This window comes from Acomys minous, assembly GCF_964271855.1.
Source record: "Acomys minous genome assembly, chromosome: 12".
Classification (NCBI taxonomy): domain Eukaryota; kingdom Metazoa; phylum Chordata; class Mammalia; order Rodentia; family Muridae; genus Acomys; species Acomys minous.
In genome coordinates this window covers 73326215-73344884 of record NC_140493.1, presented here as the reverse complement: position 1 = coordinate 73344884, position 18670 = coordinate 73326215, and the positions used below count along the sequence as shown (strand labels likewise).

General features: G+C 51.2%; 2 protein-coding genes across 7 annotated transcripts in view; one reads left to right on the top strand and one right to left on the bottom strand.

Moving 5' to 3' along the window:
- Nucleotides 1-18670, top strand: part of LOC311579674 (protein Njmu-R1) — a 216181-nt gene that overhangs the window by 42094 nt on the left and 155417 nt on the right. The window lies entirely within an intron of this gene.
- Nucleotides 1-18670, bottom strand: part of RHBDL3 (rhomboid like 3) — a 50818-nt gene that overhangs the window by 17740 nt on the left and 14408 nt on the right. For all 4 annotated transcript variants that reach the window (XM_084750450.1, XM_084750447.1, XM_084750448.1 and 1 more), the window contains 5 exons: nucleotides 16715-16873; nucleotides 13711-13935; nucleotides 8333-8481; nucleotides 6551-6663; nucleotides 716-816 (listed from right to left, as the gene is read on the bottom strand). In XM_084750450.1, the coding sequence (XP_084606576.1) occupies nucleotides 716-816; nucleotides 6551-6663; nucleotides 8333-8481; nucleotides 13711-13935; nucleotides 16715-16873 (747 nt within the window). The remainder of the gene's footprint in view (nucleotides 1-715; nucleotides 817-6550; nucleotides 6664-8332; nucleotides 8482-13710; nucleotides 13936-16714; nucleotides 16874-18670) is intronic.

The window sequence follows — 18670 nt, the reverse complement described above, 5'->3', positions numbered from 1 at the left end:
GCCAGCGCTCTTAACCGCTGAGCCATCTTTCCAGTCCCCCCACCCCCCCACAAGCTAAAGACACCCGAGAGGAGGGAACCTCAATTGAGAAAAAAACCGCCTCCCTAAGATCGGGTGCAGGCAAGCCTGTGGAGCATTTTCTTAATTAGTGATTGACTGATGGGGGAGGGGCCAGCCCATGGTGGGTGGTGCCATTCCCGGGCTGGTGGTCCTGGGTTCTAGAAGAAAGCAGGCTGAGCAAGCCGTGGGAAGCGAGCTAGTAGGGAACACCCCCACCCCCATGGCCTCTGCATCAGCTCCTGCCTCCAGCTCCTGCCCTGCTTGAGTTCCTGCCCTGACTTTCTTTGATGGTGAAGAGTGATGTGGGAATTGTAAGCCAAATAAAGGCTTCCCTCCTAGTTGCTTTGGCCATGGGCTTTCATCACAGCAACAGTGACCGTAACTGAAACACTCGTAGCCAGATTTTTAACGATTTTTGAGGGAACGGGTGGGAACAGGGAGGCAGGCGCACCTGCAGGCCAAGCGTGGCTGGAGAAAATATGAACACCTCCGGGAAGGACCCAGCTGAAACCGGTCTGCAGGGGAAGATGTAGGTATGAACCAGGGTACCAGCCAGGCTGGCCTGGGCTGAGAGAGCTCTGGAGGATTAATGTCCAAGGCCAGCCATGGACAGAGGAGAGACAGGGAAGACCCACGGGGGACAGGGGAGGCTCACCATGACAATGTTGGCTAGGTGGGCAGAGACCAGCGCATACACCCCTCCGGAAGAGCCCACAACAGGTGCAGTCATGTCAGCCACAGACACAGCCAAGGAGCCTGGCACAGAGAGAGTGAAGACCATCAAGAAGGCTGAACTCGCTGTGCAGCCCAGCCCTGGAACAACTCCACAGTGAGAGGCTCCAGCTCCTCTGTCTCCTCCCATTTCGATGCCACGCTGCCTTGCAACCTCCTCTGGACTTCCCAGAAGATCTGTGTCGGGTGGAATGAGCCCCCTTGGTTCAGCTTTCTCACTTTACTGATGGGAAACCAAGATTCACAGAAGAGAAGGCGCGGGGTGGAGGGGTTGGGGTGGGGGTGGGTGGGAGACTGATTCCAAACCAGACCGCGTGCAACATCTGGTGGTGACAAAAGGCTGCCAGGGGGGAACAGAAGGTGTCCCACACAGGGTAGGCAGGCAGGGTACATACCATTTCTCCCTGCTACCCCCCTACCCAGCCACCCTGAAGGCCACCGAGGCAGATGCTAACTGCCTCACTAGATGTAAGGGAGGGGCTCTCATCCCAGTTTTCTGGTGGGAAGCGCTGAAACCAGCATTTGAATCCTTCTCCTTCCCCTGCAAGGCTGGGAACTTGAGCCTAGGGCCTGACCTAAGCTGGGCAAGCACTCTGTCACAGAGCGATTGATTTCCCCAGCCTGAAAGCCATGCTAATGAAAACCCGTGCTCTCGGGCCTCAGTGGCAGCCGCTTCTCACAGTAGTTCAGAGGTGGCGGCCTCTGCCTCTTTCCACTTGTCTCTTTGCTCAGCAGCATCTAGAAACTTGCTTAACATCACCCCCCCCCCCCACCTCCTGCCAGCCAAGCCAAAGCACAAACGGCCCACAGGATCTCCCAAGTGGGGCTTCTCGGCAGGGAGAATGCCCTTGAAAGCCCAGGGAGGGATGACGTCACACTCTCTGGGGAGAGGGCAGTTCTGTGGCTGCTGGTGTGTGGGCTGACAAACTTTGCCCCTAGGAGGGAAGCTGGGCAAGAGAGGAGATGGGAAATTTATTGTTCTGGTCGCATTTAAGTGTGATCAATGCTTTGGCTTCCAGGGAAGGACACGGGAGACTAAAAATAACTAGGAGGTAGAGCCCAGGGGCACAGAGGGTGAGGAGCGGCTGGCCCGGGTGAGCCAGCAGAAACCACAGTTGGAAAATGCCTGCAGGCTCAGGAGTCAATTAGCCGCTGGAGAGAGGAGGTAGGGACAGGCTGAGAGCCCAAATCTGCAAGTTCCACAAAAGTGGGGACCCACACCTTAGAAGGGGGTTCTTAAACCAGGACCCTGGATGGAGGAGATGTGGAGGGAGGTCCTCATGGAAGCGCCACCGGCCACCTGCCTCTTGGCACCCCCCTTTCCAGGTCCCCCGTGACCAATTCTTGCTAACAAACTCAGACAAACTCCAGGCTGTCATGACCCCAGGACCCCCAAGTCCCTTCCCCCAGCCCATGGCAACTGGAAATCTTCCTTCACCTTTGTCATGTCTTTCTTCGGGCTTTAATTTGGTATTTAACTACTGTCAGCTGACTCTCTTCTCTTATTGGCCTACCCGGAGGGTTCAGTCATAAATATCCCCAACGTAGGGGGACCACAGAGTGGGAATCCCAGGGATCTGCATCACAAAAGATTCCCACGCTCTCCTGGCCACTGTGTGAGGGCCGCATTGCAGGACTGCGCAGGGCCAGCTGCCCGAGCCAGCTCCTCATTAATTACTGTTTGCAGAGAGCGAGCCTGGCTTCACCCAGCTGCTGCTGTCTTTCCTCTCTCTGACTGACCTATGCAAATCATCTCCATGGTGCCCCAGAGCAGTCCACCAGGCCCAGAGAGGCCTCACGGCAGCCTGCAGGGACAGAAGGGCCCTACCAGGGGCCAGCCTACACAGCACTGACCTTTCCTTCCCCCTTCCTAGGTTTAACTCTTGACCCTTGGGCCAGGGGCCAGCTAGGAATCCTGGCAGGCGTGTGGAATGGGGCAACGTGACTGACCTGTCGCGGGACCTTAGGCATTGCTCCTAAATTCCTTTGGCGTCAGTATTGTAAATGTGTATAGGATGAGGAAGTCTAAAGCTTTCTTACATTCTGAGCGATGAAACCCCATTTTCAAAGAAAACCTTTCTTGGGCTCCCTAATTCACTGAGCAGAGCAGGGAGCCCTCTGGCTATGTGAGGTGGGGCCTGGGGAGCAAAGCTGTCTGCCCATAAAAGAGGGGTCCAGAGTTCTTCCCAGATCAGGAATTCAATGGCCCTAGGTTCGGCTGAAGATCCAAGGGCTGTGGCTTAGCTTTTGGATTGAGCTATATCTATCCTTTAAAGGCCTTACATACACCATGCTGGCCTCTAGCTTTCTGAGACTCTTCCGCTTTGCCTCCTGAGTGCTGGGGTAGCAAACTTGCACCCCTTTCTCATTTTATAATCTTATGACATTCCAAGACTTTCCTAAGATCCCTGTATCAGCTGGGGCCGGAACCAAACAATTCAGGATCTTTGCATACACAGTAGTAAAAGACATCAAGGGAGATTGTGGACCAGGCAAGATCCCTTCATAACTTGTTATAAAATTCATGGCTGACGGGTCCTAGGAGGTGGTAGGGACAGAAGCCAGAAAGACCATGGCAAGGTGGAGCGTCACACCTCACCTCTGCAGAGCACAGACCAAGGGGCCTGGGTCCAAAACATATTCTGGGTCCACGCCATCATGCAGGTGACCTGGTGGCCTGGCCATGAAGGCACAGCTGCGGTGGTTTTAGCCTGAGAGGCCTGAAGGCAGGTGATCTCCAACGGCCCCCTCCACCATTAGGAAAAAAAACTCAAATTAACATTGGCAGAACATTTGCCTCTAAGCAATGTTACTTTATTTATTCATGTATTCTTTCATCTACTCTACAAATATTTATTACCTAACAGGTGCTGAGCTCTGGGGATGCAAACTGGCTTCTACACACTCTGTAATGAAATGTTGCTGGTGCACTTGCATGATGTGTTTGTTTGTTTGTTTGCTTGCTTGTTTGTTTGACACAGTAGCTCACACAGCTCAAGCTGGTCTCAAAGTCACTATTCAGCCAAGGATGACCTTGAACTCCTGGTCCCCACTGGCTCTACCTCCCAAGTGTTGGGCTTGCAGGTGTATGAGCACCTGCCCTGCTAAGAGGTGCTGTGGGAGGCAGCCGTCCCTTGATAAAACAGGACGGCCTTGGGGCTGGGATAACTGCACTGGGCAGGCATGAAAGCAGGGTCAGATACTGACCAAGGCCTCCCCTGGTTTCTGACACATTAACTGCACAAAAGCCAAGGCCTGCCTTTTGGGTCTCATCATCCTGTGCTTGTGTTTGGGGTCACAGAGTCTGTGTAGGAGAGTAGCTCTACCACTCTCCCAGAAGCTCTGCCTTCTTGGGCAAGCCACGTCTTCCTCTAAACCCTGGCTTCTGTTTTGGTGTTCCTCTCTCACTACGTAGCCCAAGCCGGCCTTGAACTCCTGATCCTCCTGGTTTAGTTTCGGAAGCACTGACATTACAGGAATGCCTGAGGCCATACCTCAGCCTTGGAGAGATGATGGCTCAGTGGTTACGAGCACTGACTGCTCTCCCAGAGGTTCTGAGTTCAATTCCCAGCAACCACGTGGTGGGTCACAACCACCTATACAGGAACTTAATGCCCTCTTCTGGAGTGCAGGCATACACGCCAATAAAACACTCATATACCTAAGTAAATAAGTCCTTAAGAGACAGAGACAGACAGGTATGGTGGTGCATGCCTTTAATCCCAACACTTGGGAGGTAGAGGCAGGCAGATCTGTGAGTTCGAGGCCAGCCTGGTCTACAGAGTGAATTCCAGGACACCCAGAGCTGTTACACAGAGAAACCCTGTCTTGAAAAACCAAAAAATAAAAAACAAATAAATAAGAGGCAGAGGCAGGTGGGACTCAGAAGCCAGCCTGGTCTACAAAGAGAGTACAGAACAGGCAAGACTACACAAAGAAACCCTTTCTGGAAAAAAGAGAGAGAAGACTAGTTCCTGGCCACATGTGGTGGCGGTGAGGACTCTGCACCTGCTGGGCCTGGATAAAACTAACTCTCCAATCAAGGTCTAACCGCCCATAAGGACTTCCCTCTGGTGATCCAGATGGGGTACGGGGGCCATGTAGGGAGATCAATCCACTCCATCGTGGAGGTCAAATGACATGATTTGTGGTGCCCAGAATGCCCTCTGGCCTGAATCGATGGCTCAGGCAGAGCACTGTGTGCCCTGGGCGCCACGCGGCAGCCCCGCAGCCTTGTGTCTCAGTGGTGTGCCTTGCTTTTGTCTGCACCTTCCCACTCCGCACTGACGTCACTGGGGAAGGATGCTGCACTGTCTCCCTGCCGCCGCCGTGTCATCTGTTCTGGGTGAGGGCTGAGTCATTCTGAATCTCACTTCTGTCTTCCAAGTTACTGGCACCCCCAGTCTAATTGACTACAAACTGTAGGTGCTACGAGTGGGTCTCCCCACCCCCAAACCCTGTTCCTTGCCATTTCACATCTGGGACTCGGAGAACCTGGGTAGGGAACGCACAGCTATAAATCCCAGGTGGCTTGGTGAGTGGGTGGCTGAGAGAGAGGCATGGTGCAGGCGCTCACTAACCTCTGTTAAGGACACAGAAGGAGCCAGACGTGATAGCACAAGCCTTTAGTACCAGCACCCTGGAGGCAGAGGCAGGCGAATCACTGTGAGTTCAAGGCCAGCCTGGTCTACAAACTGAGTCTAGGACAGCCAAGGCTACATGGAGAAACTCTATCTCGAAACCACCCCCTCAAAAAAATTAAAAAAAAAAATAAATAAAAAATTAAAAAAGGACACAGTAGGTGCTGGATTCAGGAAAAGGTTTTGAGGGTGTCCGCTCCCCCAGTTCCCTCCCCATCCCTGGCACAGGGTCTACAAAGTATCTGGTAGAGTGGGGCTGTTCTGCTCTGAGGTCACTTCTATCTCCAACTGCCTGTTGTTTACAAGGCCAAGGCTGCCCAGCTCTGTTGATGACAACTTTAATGCCACTCAGAAAGGATTAAGATCACACACACACACACACACACACACACACACACACACACACACACACACACACACCTCCCTTGGGCCCCAGCTGTCAAGCTGAAGATCTTAGGAGGCAAAGCTTTAGCAGGCAGCAGGAGAGTTGGAGGCCTCATGAAGGAGACCGGTACTCTAAAGTCGGGCTTCTGTTTCTCCTGGGAGAACTTACTCGCCCCCTGCCCCTCCCCCCATGCCAGGCACACAGACTTCTCCCAACAGGAGTATCCACTACCTCCTAGGCCAGACTGTCCTGCCCTCAGAGGGTCGTTCAAGGGATCCATGGCCCCTCTGGGAAGAAGAGAGAACTCCCTGTGGGTTCAGATGTGCCTTGTCCAAAAAGCTGCCTGGCTTCATCTGTACCACGGACAGACGGACGCCCTGGGCGTCCCTCTGCACCTTGCACAGGGGAAGGAGCCTGTCATGACACAGCCGCCTCCCAACCATAGCTGGCAGCTCTCCTTAGCTCCGTCTACAAGTTGGATGGGACCAAGGGACTTCTCCAGGCTTACACGGCTAGAACACGGTGGTTTGGTGACAGAAATTCTGTCTGTAGCTCTGCCCCTTTTCTGGAATATACCTCCCTGTCTGTGGGTGGCTGTGGGAAATTTGCCAGGAGGACAATTCTGCGTCAGCCCCTAAGCCCCTGAGATGAGGATCTGTGTGTGTCCAGGAAGCCTGGGATCTCCTGTGACCTATGCCGGGGAGGAGGGTGACCACGGGGCCCATGTGCCTACCTGCCACAACGCCGGCCACGTAGACAAGCCCAATCCGGGTGGCTCCGTGCACCATCTCCAGGGGTACCCCTACCAGCAGCTGCAGCGCCACATTGAGTCCCAGCTGTTCTACCCTGTGACGGAGCACATTCGTTAACTCACCTGGCAAACGCTGCGTGCCGGGAGGTTGGTGCAAGGTCCCGTCCTTTGCCTTTGAGCAGCTCCTGGGCTGGGGAGGGGACTTGAATGTCATGGGAAAAATTTCTTTCCAGCTGGTACACGGTACAGAATACACACAAGGGTGGTGACAGACAGGTACAGGCTGCGGCTGCAGCTGTGACGGGGGACTAGCCACGCCCAGGGCCTAGCTGCTCCAGGGGTTAACTGCAAGAAGCCAAGGCTCAGAGAAGTAGCAGTGAGTGGCTCGGGCTCAGAGAAGTAGCAGTGAGTGGCTCGGCCCCAGCCCAGGTGTGTGATCAGCTGGACCAGCGCCGCCGTCCCCCAGCACCTGGCTCACTCCTGCTTTTCACAGAACCTACAGGCACTGCTGAGCCCGAGAACAAGGATGGTCTCAAAACATCTGGACGCGTTAAAGAGCTCTTGTAACTTAGCAATGCAGCATGTTCCCTTAAAGTCTTATAGTGGGGGACCGGAGAGATAGCTCAGCAGTTAAGAGCACTGCCAGCTCTTCCAGAGGTCCTGAGTTCAATTCCCAGCAACCACATGGTGGCTCACAATCATCTATCATGAGATCTGGTGCCCTCTTCTGGTGTGCAGCTGTGCATGCAGGCAGAACACTACATACGTCTTTTTTTTTTTTCTTTTTTACTTTTTTGGTTTTTTTGAGACAGGGTTTCTCTGTGTAGCCTTGACTATCCTGGACTCATTTTGTAGACCAGGCTGGCCTCAAACTGACAGATCTGCCTGCCTCTACCTCCCAAGTGCTGGGATTAAAGGCGTGTGCCACCACCGCCTGGCAATAAATCTTTTTTTTTTTTTTAAAGTCTTATAGTGGGAGGTTCTCCTTCCTGGCATGAGAAGGGGCCTGCTCCACTCCGAACTTGTCAGGGCTGGGAGAGGGATGCCAGACTTTCTTCCCCTGCACAGACTGTGATGGGAAATAAGTAGTTCCAGTAAATCCGTCCTTTACTTGGCTTGTGGAAGCAACCAACACACACAGATTATGACCAACACTGGTGGCTGGTCACGTGACGCTTTCCGCTTTGGCCACTAAGAAGCATAGGACGTTTCAACCTACCTCTACAAAGTGCATAGAACCATGCTGTTACGTGTGTGTGTGTGCCGATCCCACTGCTGGCTTTCAGTACCCTGCTCTCTCATTCTCCTTAACACCTGACTGATATGTTTGCTATTGGAAGAGTTTTGAAAAGCTATCTAGATTTGTATCCACATCATTTAAAAATAAACTGAAAACTTACTTCCAGGGTTTGGGGCTCAGTCAGGCTGTGGTGGTGCATGTCTTTAATCCCAGCACTTAAGAGAGGCAGAGGCAGGCGGATCTCTGTACGTTCGAGGCCAGCCTGGTCTACAAAATTGAGTCCAGGACAGCCAAAGCTGCACAGAGAAACCCTATGTAGGGGAGGAAAAAAAACCCCAGAGTTTGGGGCTTAGTGACAGGGCAATTGCTGAGTTCCAGGGACTCCCTCGGTCCAATCCTCAACACTGTAAAAATTAATTTTAAAACATGCATATGTAAATATGTACATAAGATGTGTTGAGATATACTGCAGCCCAGGTGATCAGGCCCACCCGCAGGAGCAGGGACTGTGGAGAGATACTCACCCGGCATGCATGAAGATGTATGTCAGATAGCGCCAAGCCTGTGCGCGGAGCTGCGGGTGGTACACCAGCGAGTTCTTCAGGTACCGAGGGTGGGTCACCTGCAGCACAAACTGATCCAGGAGCACCCCGTTGTACAGGAAAAGAGCAACCTAGGTGAGTCACAGAGCGGAGGGGTCAGTTACTAGACACAAGGCTGCCCAGGATGGCCCTTGTGCTGGTGGGTACTGGGGACACGATGGGTGGCCGCCCCCCACCCCCCAGAGTACAAAAGGTGCCCACAGCCAGCACCCACTTATCAGTAAACATCTCTTACTCTACTTCTGTCTGATACTTTTGTGCAATGGGCTCGTTTGATCTCTTTGTCTATGTTTCTTTGGTGGGTATGATTTTAAACCTTAATTCTAGGTAAAAAAAAAAAAACTCACTCTGATTTCATATAGATTGGCTTCTTTCTGTCTTCCTTCCTTCCTTTCTTTCTAAATGATTTAGTTTTGTTTTTCGAGACAGGGTTTCTCTGTGTAGCCTTGACTGTTCTGGACTCACTCTGTAGTCCAGGCTGGCCTCGAACTCACAGTGATCTGCCTGCTTCTGCCTCCCAAGTGCCGGGACTAGAGGTGTGCGCCACCACACCCGGCTCTTCATTTTTAAAGGTTATTATTATTTAAAGCCGGGTGTGGTGATGCACATCTTTAGTTCTAGCCCTCAGGAGGCTGCGGCAGGCAGGTCTCTGACTTTCAGGACAGCCAGGGCTACACAGGGAAACCCTGTCTCAAACACAGAACAAGTTATCATTACTTCATGTGAGTTAGTGCTCTGCCTGCATTCATGTCTGCGCACCGTGTGTATGGCTGTGTCCACGGAGGCCCGGAAAGGGAATCAGACTCTAGCCACAGACGGTTGTGAGCCACCGTGCAGTGGGTCTGGGAATCAAACCTAGATTCCAGTGTTCTTACTCAGCTGTCTCTCTAGCCCCATGTTTCGTTCTCTGCAGTTTACCAGATGCTTTCCCTGGTGGCTGCACCGTTTTACACCCCCACCAACAGCGCACGAAGTCTCCTTTTCCTCCTCATCTTCACCTATGCACCACATATGTTGATTTTTTTTCCCAGATGATTGCGTATATTTAGGCCCTAGAAGGGAATTTACTTTGGTGGTTTCTCTGGAACTCACTCTAAAACGCATTGCTGTGACCCCATGTTCATAATCAGAGTGTGCGCAGAACCACTTGAAGATGGCTTTGTGCCGGGCATGGTGGCGCACGCCTTTAATCCAAGCCCTCGGGAGGCAGAGGCAGGTGGGTCACTGTAAGCTCGAGGCCAGCCTGGTCTACAAAGCGAGTCTAGGACAGCCAAGGCTACACAGGGAAACCTTGTCTCAAGAGGAAGATGCTTAGTGTACCAAGCTGGGCTACCACAGTGCAGAAACCCAAGAGGGCGGGGCCTTTCCCTCCCAAACACAACGGCGCTGAATTTCTTTAAGGCACAAGCCTACTTTAAACTGTTCTTCCCTTTCTTCTGTGGCTGCCAGCTGTGGGCTCTGTCGTGTTGCTGGCATCAGACTTGGCTGGCAGCTCTGTGTTCCTTCATTTTCTCTCTGTTATGGACTCAGAGACTCCAGTCGCTAGCACTCTATGGGAAACAGAAGCCTTGGGCTCCCAGAGTCAAATCAGCTGTTTGAGTAGCTCCCTTTATTTTCTGTATCGATGACTCAGGTTCATACAGCTGAAGAGTTTTAACGTCAGAGTCTAAAGTTAGACTGAACCAGGAGTCTGAACCAAGCTGGACATAAACACCGCCTCCTTTGGACAAACTCAGGCGAGTTGTTTGAATTATTTGACCCTCTATTCCCATATCTGAAAATGGATACCAGTAGCTAGACTGCCCTGCCCGGTGGTCACAAGTTTAATAGTGATACGGCAGCCGAGAGTGGTGGTATTCAGCTAGAACTAGCACGTCAGAGACAGAGGCAGGAGGATTGTAAGTCTGAGGGCAGCTGGAAAACAGTGAGCGTCTTCTGCTCTTTTTCCTTCTTTCTTCCTGTTTTCTCTCCCACCTGCTACCCGACCCTCATCCATGACATAGTTTCTCTGTGTGGCCTTGGCTGTCCCAGACTCACTTTGTAGACCAGGCTGGCCTCGAACTCACAAAGATCTGCCTACCTCAGCCTCAAGTGCTGGGATTAAAGGCGTGCCCTGTTATCCCCTGCAACGAAGAGATCCTTTCTTAAAAGAACAACAAAATGGGCTCCAAGCACATATACACCCTCAGCCACACAGACTCACAAAAAATTAAAATAAATACGTTAAAACAAGAGCTGGAGAGACGCCTCTGCAGTTGAGAGCACTTGCTGCTCTTACAAGGGACTCGGGTTTGGTCCCCAGCACTGGCAGGGCAGCTCACAACCATCTGTAACTACAGCCCCAGGGAAATCTAATACCTTCTTCGGACCTCTGTGGACACTGCAAGCATGTGGTACACAGACATACTCATCCACACAAAGTAAATACATCTAAAGAAAAACATTTTAAATTCAAATCGATATTGTTTTTAAAAGGAGGGGGGGTGGGCGCACAAGATGGGTGGTTCAGTGGGTAAAGGCACTTGCGGCCGAGCCTGATAACCTGAGTTCACTTCTAGAAGCAAGACGGTAAAAGGAGAGAGCAGATGCCTGCAAGCTGTCCATTCTCCTACACACGGGCACCATGCATGCACTCTCCCCACATGCAAAGCAAGTAAACAAGCAAATAGATGTAATTTACAACTTTAAATGGACAAAACAGCAACAACAACAAACATTAAATTTAACACAAAGAGACAGTTCAAGGCCCAGCACACACGTGGGGAAGGAAGCTATAATTAAGGTCAAGCTTGGCTCTCTAAACAGCCTGGACACAGCTTAGACCACCAAAGGCTATATGCCCTGTTATCTAAGACGCTGCTCAGGCAGCTGGGGATCCAGGCCAGCAGCGGTGTGCTTGTCTAGCACGCATGAAGCCTAGGTTTGATACCTAGGCTTGACACACACACACACACACACACACAGAGACACACACACACACAGGGACACACACACACATATAGACACACACACAGGGACACACACACACAGAGATACACACACACACAGACACACACACACAGACACAGAGACACAGTCACACACATACACACACACACACACACAGACACTAGACACACACACACACACACACACACAGACAGATACACACACACACAGACACAGAGACACAGTCACACACATACACACACACAGACACTAGACACACACACACACACACACACACACACACACACACACACACACACACACACACACACACACACCCCTGTTCTTTCCATCTAATGCCATTCAGGTGCCTTGGCAACAAGCAGAGCTTCCACGGTATCTCATTATTTTTGGTCCTCAAACAGAAGTTAATAAATAGCCCTACACAGTAAACCCTGGAAGAACATATCTAAGAAAATCTCAGAAAAACACCACTGCAACCCAGGCTTGGATGAAACATAACAACAGCCAGAAGATCTCTACCTACACAACAGAGAGAGCAGTGTTTTGTTTGTTTGCTTTTGTTGTTTTATGGGCTTTTTTTTTCTCTCTTTTTCTTTTTTCTTTTTAAAAAAATTTTTTTTTATTATGTATACAGTGCTCTGCCTGCATGTACAGAAGAGGGCATCAGATCACATTATAGATGGTTGTGAGCCACCATGTGGTTGCTGGGGATTGAACTCATGACCTCTAGAAGAGCAGTAGGTGCTCTTAACCACTGAGCCATCCCTCCAGGCCATTCCTGTTTTTTTGGAGACAAGATGTCACTCTGAAGCCCAGCCAGCATGATGACCCTTCATGGGATTTCAAGTATGACCCCTCAAGCCCAGCCCGACCAACAACCTGAAACTGAGCAACCCACCCAGCAGTCCAATAGAGGAAGCAGGAGCATCATGGGACCCCATGCAGAGGTGGAATCAAGCACAAGGCTTTGGAGGAGAAACGGCCAAAGACTGGAAAATGCCAGAGGGAAGCCAGGCATCTGGGGTTCCTGTGCTGAGCTGAGAACTGAGTTCCATCACAGGGCAAGCCCCAGACAGGAATACCTGCAGAGTCCCCTGGGTTTTTGTTTTGTTTTGTTTTGTTTTTTTGTTTGTTTGTTTTTTGCATGAAAGTAAGTATGGCTTGGGGGCTGCTCTCTCAGAGAACCCCAGTTCAATCCCCAGTATCTGCATTAGAAGTTCTACAGCTGCCTACCCAGCTCCGGGGGATCTGAGGCTTTCTTTGGACTCACAGGTATACCCATGTGTGCACGTGTTTGAGAAGCGCTCGCCTATGGTTGTTTAAAACAAGGTATGGTAGATTCCCTAAAGAGAAGATGTTCTTCAAAAACTTCATTTTCTTCCTCACCCAGGCTCCCTCCCAGTGGTAAGCGCATGCTCCTTCTGTGTTCCAGAAGCACCCCAGCCATTCTCTCGCTCTAAGGACTCTGGAGGTGTCCTTCCAGGGGCAGCATGGGAAAGCTCTGGTGACTCCTGAATTACAGTTTAGAAATGAGGTCGCATGGGGCTAACAGCTGTTGTTCTAACCCTCCAGGGGAGGAATTACAGAAATTAGCTTTATTGAATTTGTCTGGCTAGACCCCCAAATCTGTGAGTTTTGCTGTTTTGAAAGGTATAGGAACATGGGGGCTTTGCTGCAGGAAAAAATAATAAATTTTTTTTTTAAGTCTCAAATAGTCTTTGCCCGGAGTGCTTACTAATAGCCCAGCTGAGGAGCTGAAGGTCAGGGCTAGGAGAAGAAGAGTTGGAGGCCAGCTTGGGATACATAGTGAGGCCCAGCCAGCCTGGGAGTAGGGTGAGACCCTGTCTCAAAAACCAGAAAGCAAAGCAAGAGCTCAGCAGTTAAAGACGCTTGCCGCAGCCGGGCGTGGTGGCGCACGCCTTTAATCCCAGCACTCGGGAGGCAGAGGCAGGCAGATCGTTGTGAGTTCGAGGCCAGCCTGGTCTACAAAGGGAGTCCAGGACAGCCAAGGCTACACAGAGAAACCCTGTCTCAAAAATCCAAAAAAAAAAAAAAAAAAGAAAGACGTTTGCCGCTTCCACACAAATTAACAGCCTTTAATTCCACATCCAAGGTGTCTGACACTCTCTTCTGGCCTCAGTGGGAGCTCCCACATGTACTTCACACACACTTTGGACTCTCTTAGCAGTCCAGGGTTTGGGCTCCCTAGCAAGGCTCTGACTTGCAGGACATTTGCTGTTTCATGTGCAGCTTTCCTCCCCCCCTCCTCCCCCCTCCCCGAACCTCTGACTTCCTCTTCCCACATGATGCCAGGTCTAGCAAGGCCCTGCCTTCCCCCTGGTCCTTGCCTCCAGCAGCGTGACCGTGATCATGAACCAGGGCGGAGGGCAGCAGGTGTAGCTGTCGTAGTACCACTTGCGGTCAATCTCCCTGGGCAGGGTCTCATAGGCCACGTGTCGGATGAGCCGCTGTGAGAGGCTCAGCCCCTTCTCCTCCAGCAGGACCCTGCTGCTCAGCCTGCGGTTGCCCTGAAGGATGGCCTGGCGGAAGCTGTTGGACCGTTTGTTGCTCATCTGCACAGGAAATGGGATGGGGAGAGGGTCAGAGCCAGGGCCTCGGGGGAAGCTCCTGCTCCCACACTTCAGCCTGCATGCTCTGGAGACAGAGCTTAACCCCTTCTCTCCGAGCTCTAAGCAGTACCCTCCTGAGTACCACTGTGTTGACCTCTGAGGCTCACAGCTCATCTCCGTTAGATAAGGACTCCACGTATCCCCTCTGCCTAAAAAAAATAAAAATCAAAGTACAAATAGGAAAAGAGAGGCATAGAATGGGCCCGAGGGCCAAGGCTCCAGGGTGGGGCCCTCCTTACACAAATGCAGGCTGTGAATGGCTGCTCCAGCTCAGAGTCTGAACATTTAAAAAAAAAAAAGTGATGATATCATGTCACTTCTCCCCATGAGCTCACACAGAGGGCTCCACTGGAACGGAGCCAGCCAGGAGAGAGACACCTCACCTGGGCCTTGAGATCAGGTAGGTTCCTGGTCTGCTCCCTGGGCCTGCTCCGAATAGTGGGTACGCCTACCCCTGAGTGCTGACAGCACTTCCCTGCAGACCCACACGCCCACAGCCCACGGACTGACAACCTGCAGCTGAAAGGCCACTGAAGCAACCATTGTCCGGGCAGCCACATCACAGGGAGCTGAGATGGGGCAGGGACAGCAGGCTTCCCCTAGTGAGGCCTCTGATGTCTAGGAACACAGGAAACTTCACAGAGTTTTCTCCTCCCGTGGGCAACATGAAGGGAGTGCACCGCCTCACGGATGGGGAAACAAGCGGAGACATCTAGCCTTGTATCCACCTTGCTGGTTCGTGGAGCGTTTACTGATACCTCGTCCACCCAAGGAGGTGATGCAGCTTGCCTGAGACGCCCATTGTAACCCTGCCACAGAAGCCACCGAAAGAACACAGCATCAATCCCCAGGAACGGAGGCACCTCCGCTGAAGACAACAGACAACGGACAGGACTCCAGAACCTTAGAAGTCACCAGTCTAAGAGCTCTGGCCTCCAGTTATGCTACATTTCCTAGGAAGTCTGGCTCAATCAACTTTTTCTTGTCCCGGGAACTTCCCCACTCCCAGATCCTGGGAAGACCATTGATTGAGTTCACTAACATAGCCCACCAGTTCCATCCAGGCCAGGGCAGAAAGAACCCGTAGGCCTCAGTTAGGTCTTGACACAAAAAGAGGACGCTGTATACATAAATGTTGGGGACTGGGGGTGTAAGGCCTGGTGCAGCGCAGCCACCTTGTTGCCACAACGGGAAGAACTCAAATTGCTAGGAGCTATTAGAAAAATCAAGACCTATCAGGGCATGGTGGCTCATGTCTTTAGTCCTAGCACTCAGGAAGGCAGAGGCTGGCAGATCTTTATGAGTTTGAGGCCAGCCTGGTCTATGAAGTGAGTTCCAGGACAGGACAGCCCAGGGCTGTTATACAGAGAAACCTTGTCTCAAAAACAAAACAAAACAAAACAAAACAAAACAAAACAAAAAAGAAAGAAAAGAAAAGAAAAGAAAAAAGAAAGAAAGAAAGCACAGGACCTTGGTACTGTGATTAATAATTCCAGGAAATAAACTGTGCCTGCAAAGACTAACAAATAAAACCTTTTTGGAATTTATTTTTAGTTTATTTTCATTTTTGTCTTGAGACATGGTCTCACTGTGTATCTCTGGCTGTCCTGGAACTCACTATGTAGAGCAGGCTGGCCTTGAACTCACAAAGATCTGCCTGCCTCTGCTGAGGGTCAAGTCACGTACAACCACAGCCAGCCTTTTTGAAATTTATTAGGAGACTGCTAGCGTCCATCAATCCAAAGGTTAAGAACTATCATCAGAGAGCATCTGAGTGTTTTGGTTTTTGTTGTTGTTGTTTTTATTTTGTTTTTGTCAGTCAGTATCTGACTATAGAAAAGATCCCCCCAGTGTGGTAGTTTGAGTAGGTCTGGCCCCCACAGACTCATGTGTTTGAATGGTTGGCCATAGGGAGGGGCACTATTAGGAGGTGTGGCCTTATTGGAGGAAGTATGTCACAGCGGAGGCGGGCTTTGAGGTTATATACGCTCAAGTTATGCCCGTTTACATGGTCCCCGGATCGAGATGTGGAACTGTTGGCTCCTCCAGCACCATGTCTGCCTGCACACTACCATGCTGACAGTGGACTAACCCTGAGCTGGAAGGCAGCCCCAGTGTAATGTTTGCCATCATAAGAGTTGACGTGGGCCAGGCGGTGGTGGCGCACGCCTTTAATCCTGGCACTCGGGAGGCAGAAGCAGGCGGATCGCTGTGAGTTCCAGGCCAGCCTGGTCTACCAAAGCGAGTCCAGGACAGCCAAGGCTGCACAGAGAAACCCTGTCTCAAAAAAACAAAAACAAAAACAAACAAACAAACAAACAAAAAAAGAGTTGCACGGTCATGGTGTCTCTTCACAGCAATGAAACTCTCACTAGACACGCATCCTGCTTAACCCGCCTCTCTGATGTTTTTACTGATGTGTTTTTAAAATGCCTTGATTTATGACTCTGTCTATTACTATAAAAACGTCCATGAAACTGCATCCTTGATGAAACATGATATTGGAGGAGATCTAATATATGTTCCCAGGCCAACCGTGTCTTGCTCTGTGGAGGTGGGAGCTGTTTCTTTCGATGGGGGTGCATTCTTCTCACCTGCTGAAGCTGAGGCTGTTGAAATGCTGCTGTCAGGCAAAACAAAAAACAAAAAACAAAAAGAACCAACCTTTGCCTAGAACTACTTCCTGTGTGTTGTAAGTCCCTCTCCTTTCCAGAATGCTCACCAAGTTGACAAAGTCCTGGTAGCAGATCTGCCCGTCTGCATGGCTATCTGCGAGAGCCAGGAGCACCTCCTTCTTGTGTGGGTCCAGCTTAGAGCTGTGGCTCTCCAGGAGGCTCCGGAATTTTCCTGTGCTGATGTAGCCGGTGCTCCCAGGGTCGAACTGAGGGTGAAAGCACAGAGATCAGAGCGTCAGAGCCGCCACCCCTACACGTGCTCATGTGCAGACCCAGATCTCCCTCACTTGAAAGTTTACTTTTTTGGGGGGGGGTTGCTTAATTTTAGTTTTCAAGATAGGTTTCTCGGTGTGTCCCTGGCTGTCCTGAAACTCACTCTGTAGACCAGGCTGGCCTCAAACTCACAGAGATCCGTCTGCCTCTGCCTCCTGAATGCTGGGATTAAAGGCGTGCGCCGCCACCACCTGCACCAACTGCACTTGTGCATTTTACACCATTCTCTTTAACTTAAAACTCCCCTACACCCTGGACACCAGCCAGGCTTCTCCGAACACCCATCTCTAGCCAGTTCTGCCTCATCATAGGGCTGTGCCTCCTGTCACAGCATCTGCCTTAAGGGCATTCAATTGAGATTTGTTGAATAAGCAGGATGTTCAATGAACAGACAGGTACTAATTTTCCATGAGAAGCCTCTTAGGTTCAGTTAGAAAAAGCCATTATCCTCCTTGGCTCCTTCCTCGCAGAGCCCACCCACAGCCTGGCCTCCATACTCTGCCAGAAAATGACACCCCATCTCCTGTGATGTCAAGAGCACTCTGGTCAAAGGGGCTTCTCACACAGGACCCCAGAGTGTATCTGGAGGTGCTGCCGTGGGTTGCTCAGGGTTTAAAAGGCAATGGAAGGCGGGGTACAACCTAGTGGCAGAGTGTGTGCCCAGCACAAAAGAGTCCCAGGGTCTGATACCAGTATAGGGACTGGGGGGTAGGGGCGGCGGCGCGCACTAAATAGCAATGGATCTTGGGAAAGTACAGGGAGGTAAGGCTGGAAGGCCAAACCCACGTTGCTTCTTTCTCTGGATAAGGTTAACGAAGGCTGTTGTGGGAAAGCAGGCGCTATGTGCTTTTAGACAATCTTAGCCTGACAGCCAGAAGTCACGGTCAGGGACCACTTCAGTTCTCACTAGGAGTCTTTCTAGAGGGCAACTCCATGGGGGCCCATGTTCAGATCACACCCTCCACCCCAGCACTAGGGGTCAGACGTGACACTATTTGCTTATTACATCCAGTATTTCAGGAATCTCAAAAGGATCTTTTAGACTATTAAGTGTCATGGCTGACAAAATGGCTCAATAGGTGAAAGCCCTTGCTAAGCAAGCCTGACAACTTGACCTCAATCACTGGAGCTCAGACAAAGGAGGAGGAATGACCTGACTCCCCAGAGCCATCCACAAGCCCCACCACCACACACACACACACACACACACACACACAGGATGATGATGATAATAATAATAATAAGCTTTTGTTTGCTTATTTGTTTGAGACAGGGTCTCTCTAGATAGCCCTGGCTGCCCTGGAACTCACTGTGTAGACCAGGCTGGCACCGAACTCACAGACATCTGCCTGTCCCTCTCAAGTGCTGCAGCTAAAGGCATGTGACACTACACTTGGTTAATAGCAAAGGAGGAAGAGGAGGAGGAGGAAAGGAAGGGGAGGGATGCTAACAGTTCATCAGGCTAAGGCACTTGCAATGAAGCCTGGATGACCTGAGTTCAACCCTAGGACCAACAGAGCGAATGGAGGACTCCCATAGGTCATCCTCTGGCCATCACAACTCCTGTGCTGTGGCACACAGGCAGACAGACAGACAGACAGGCAGGCAGGCAGGCAGACAGACAGACAGACAGGCAGGCAGGCAGATAGACAGACAGACAGACAGACAGGCAGGCAGACAGACAGACAAACAGACAGGCAGACAGACAGGCAGGCAGACAGACAGACAGA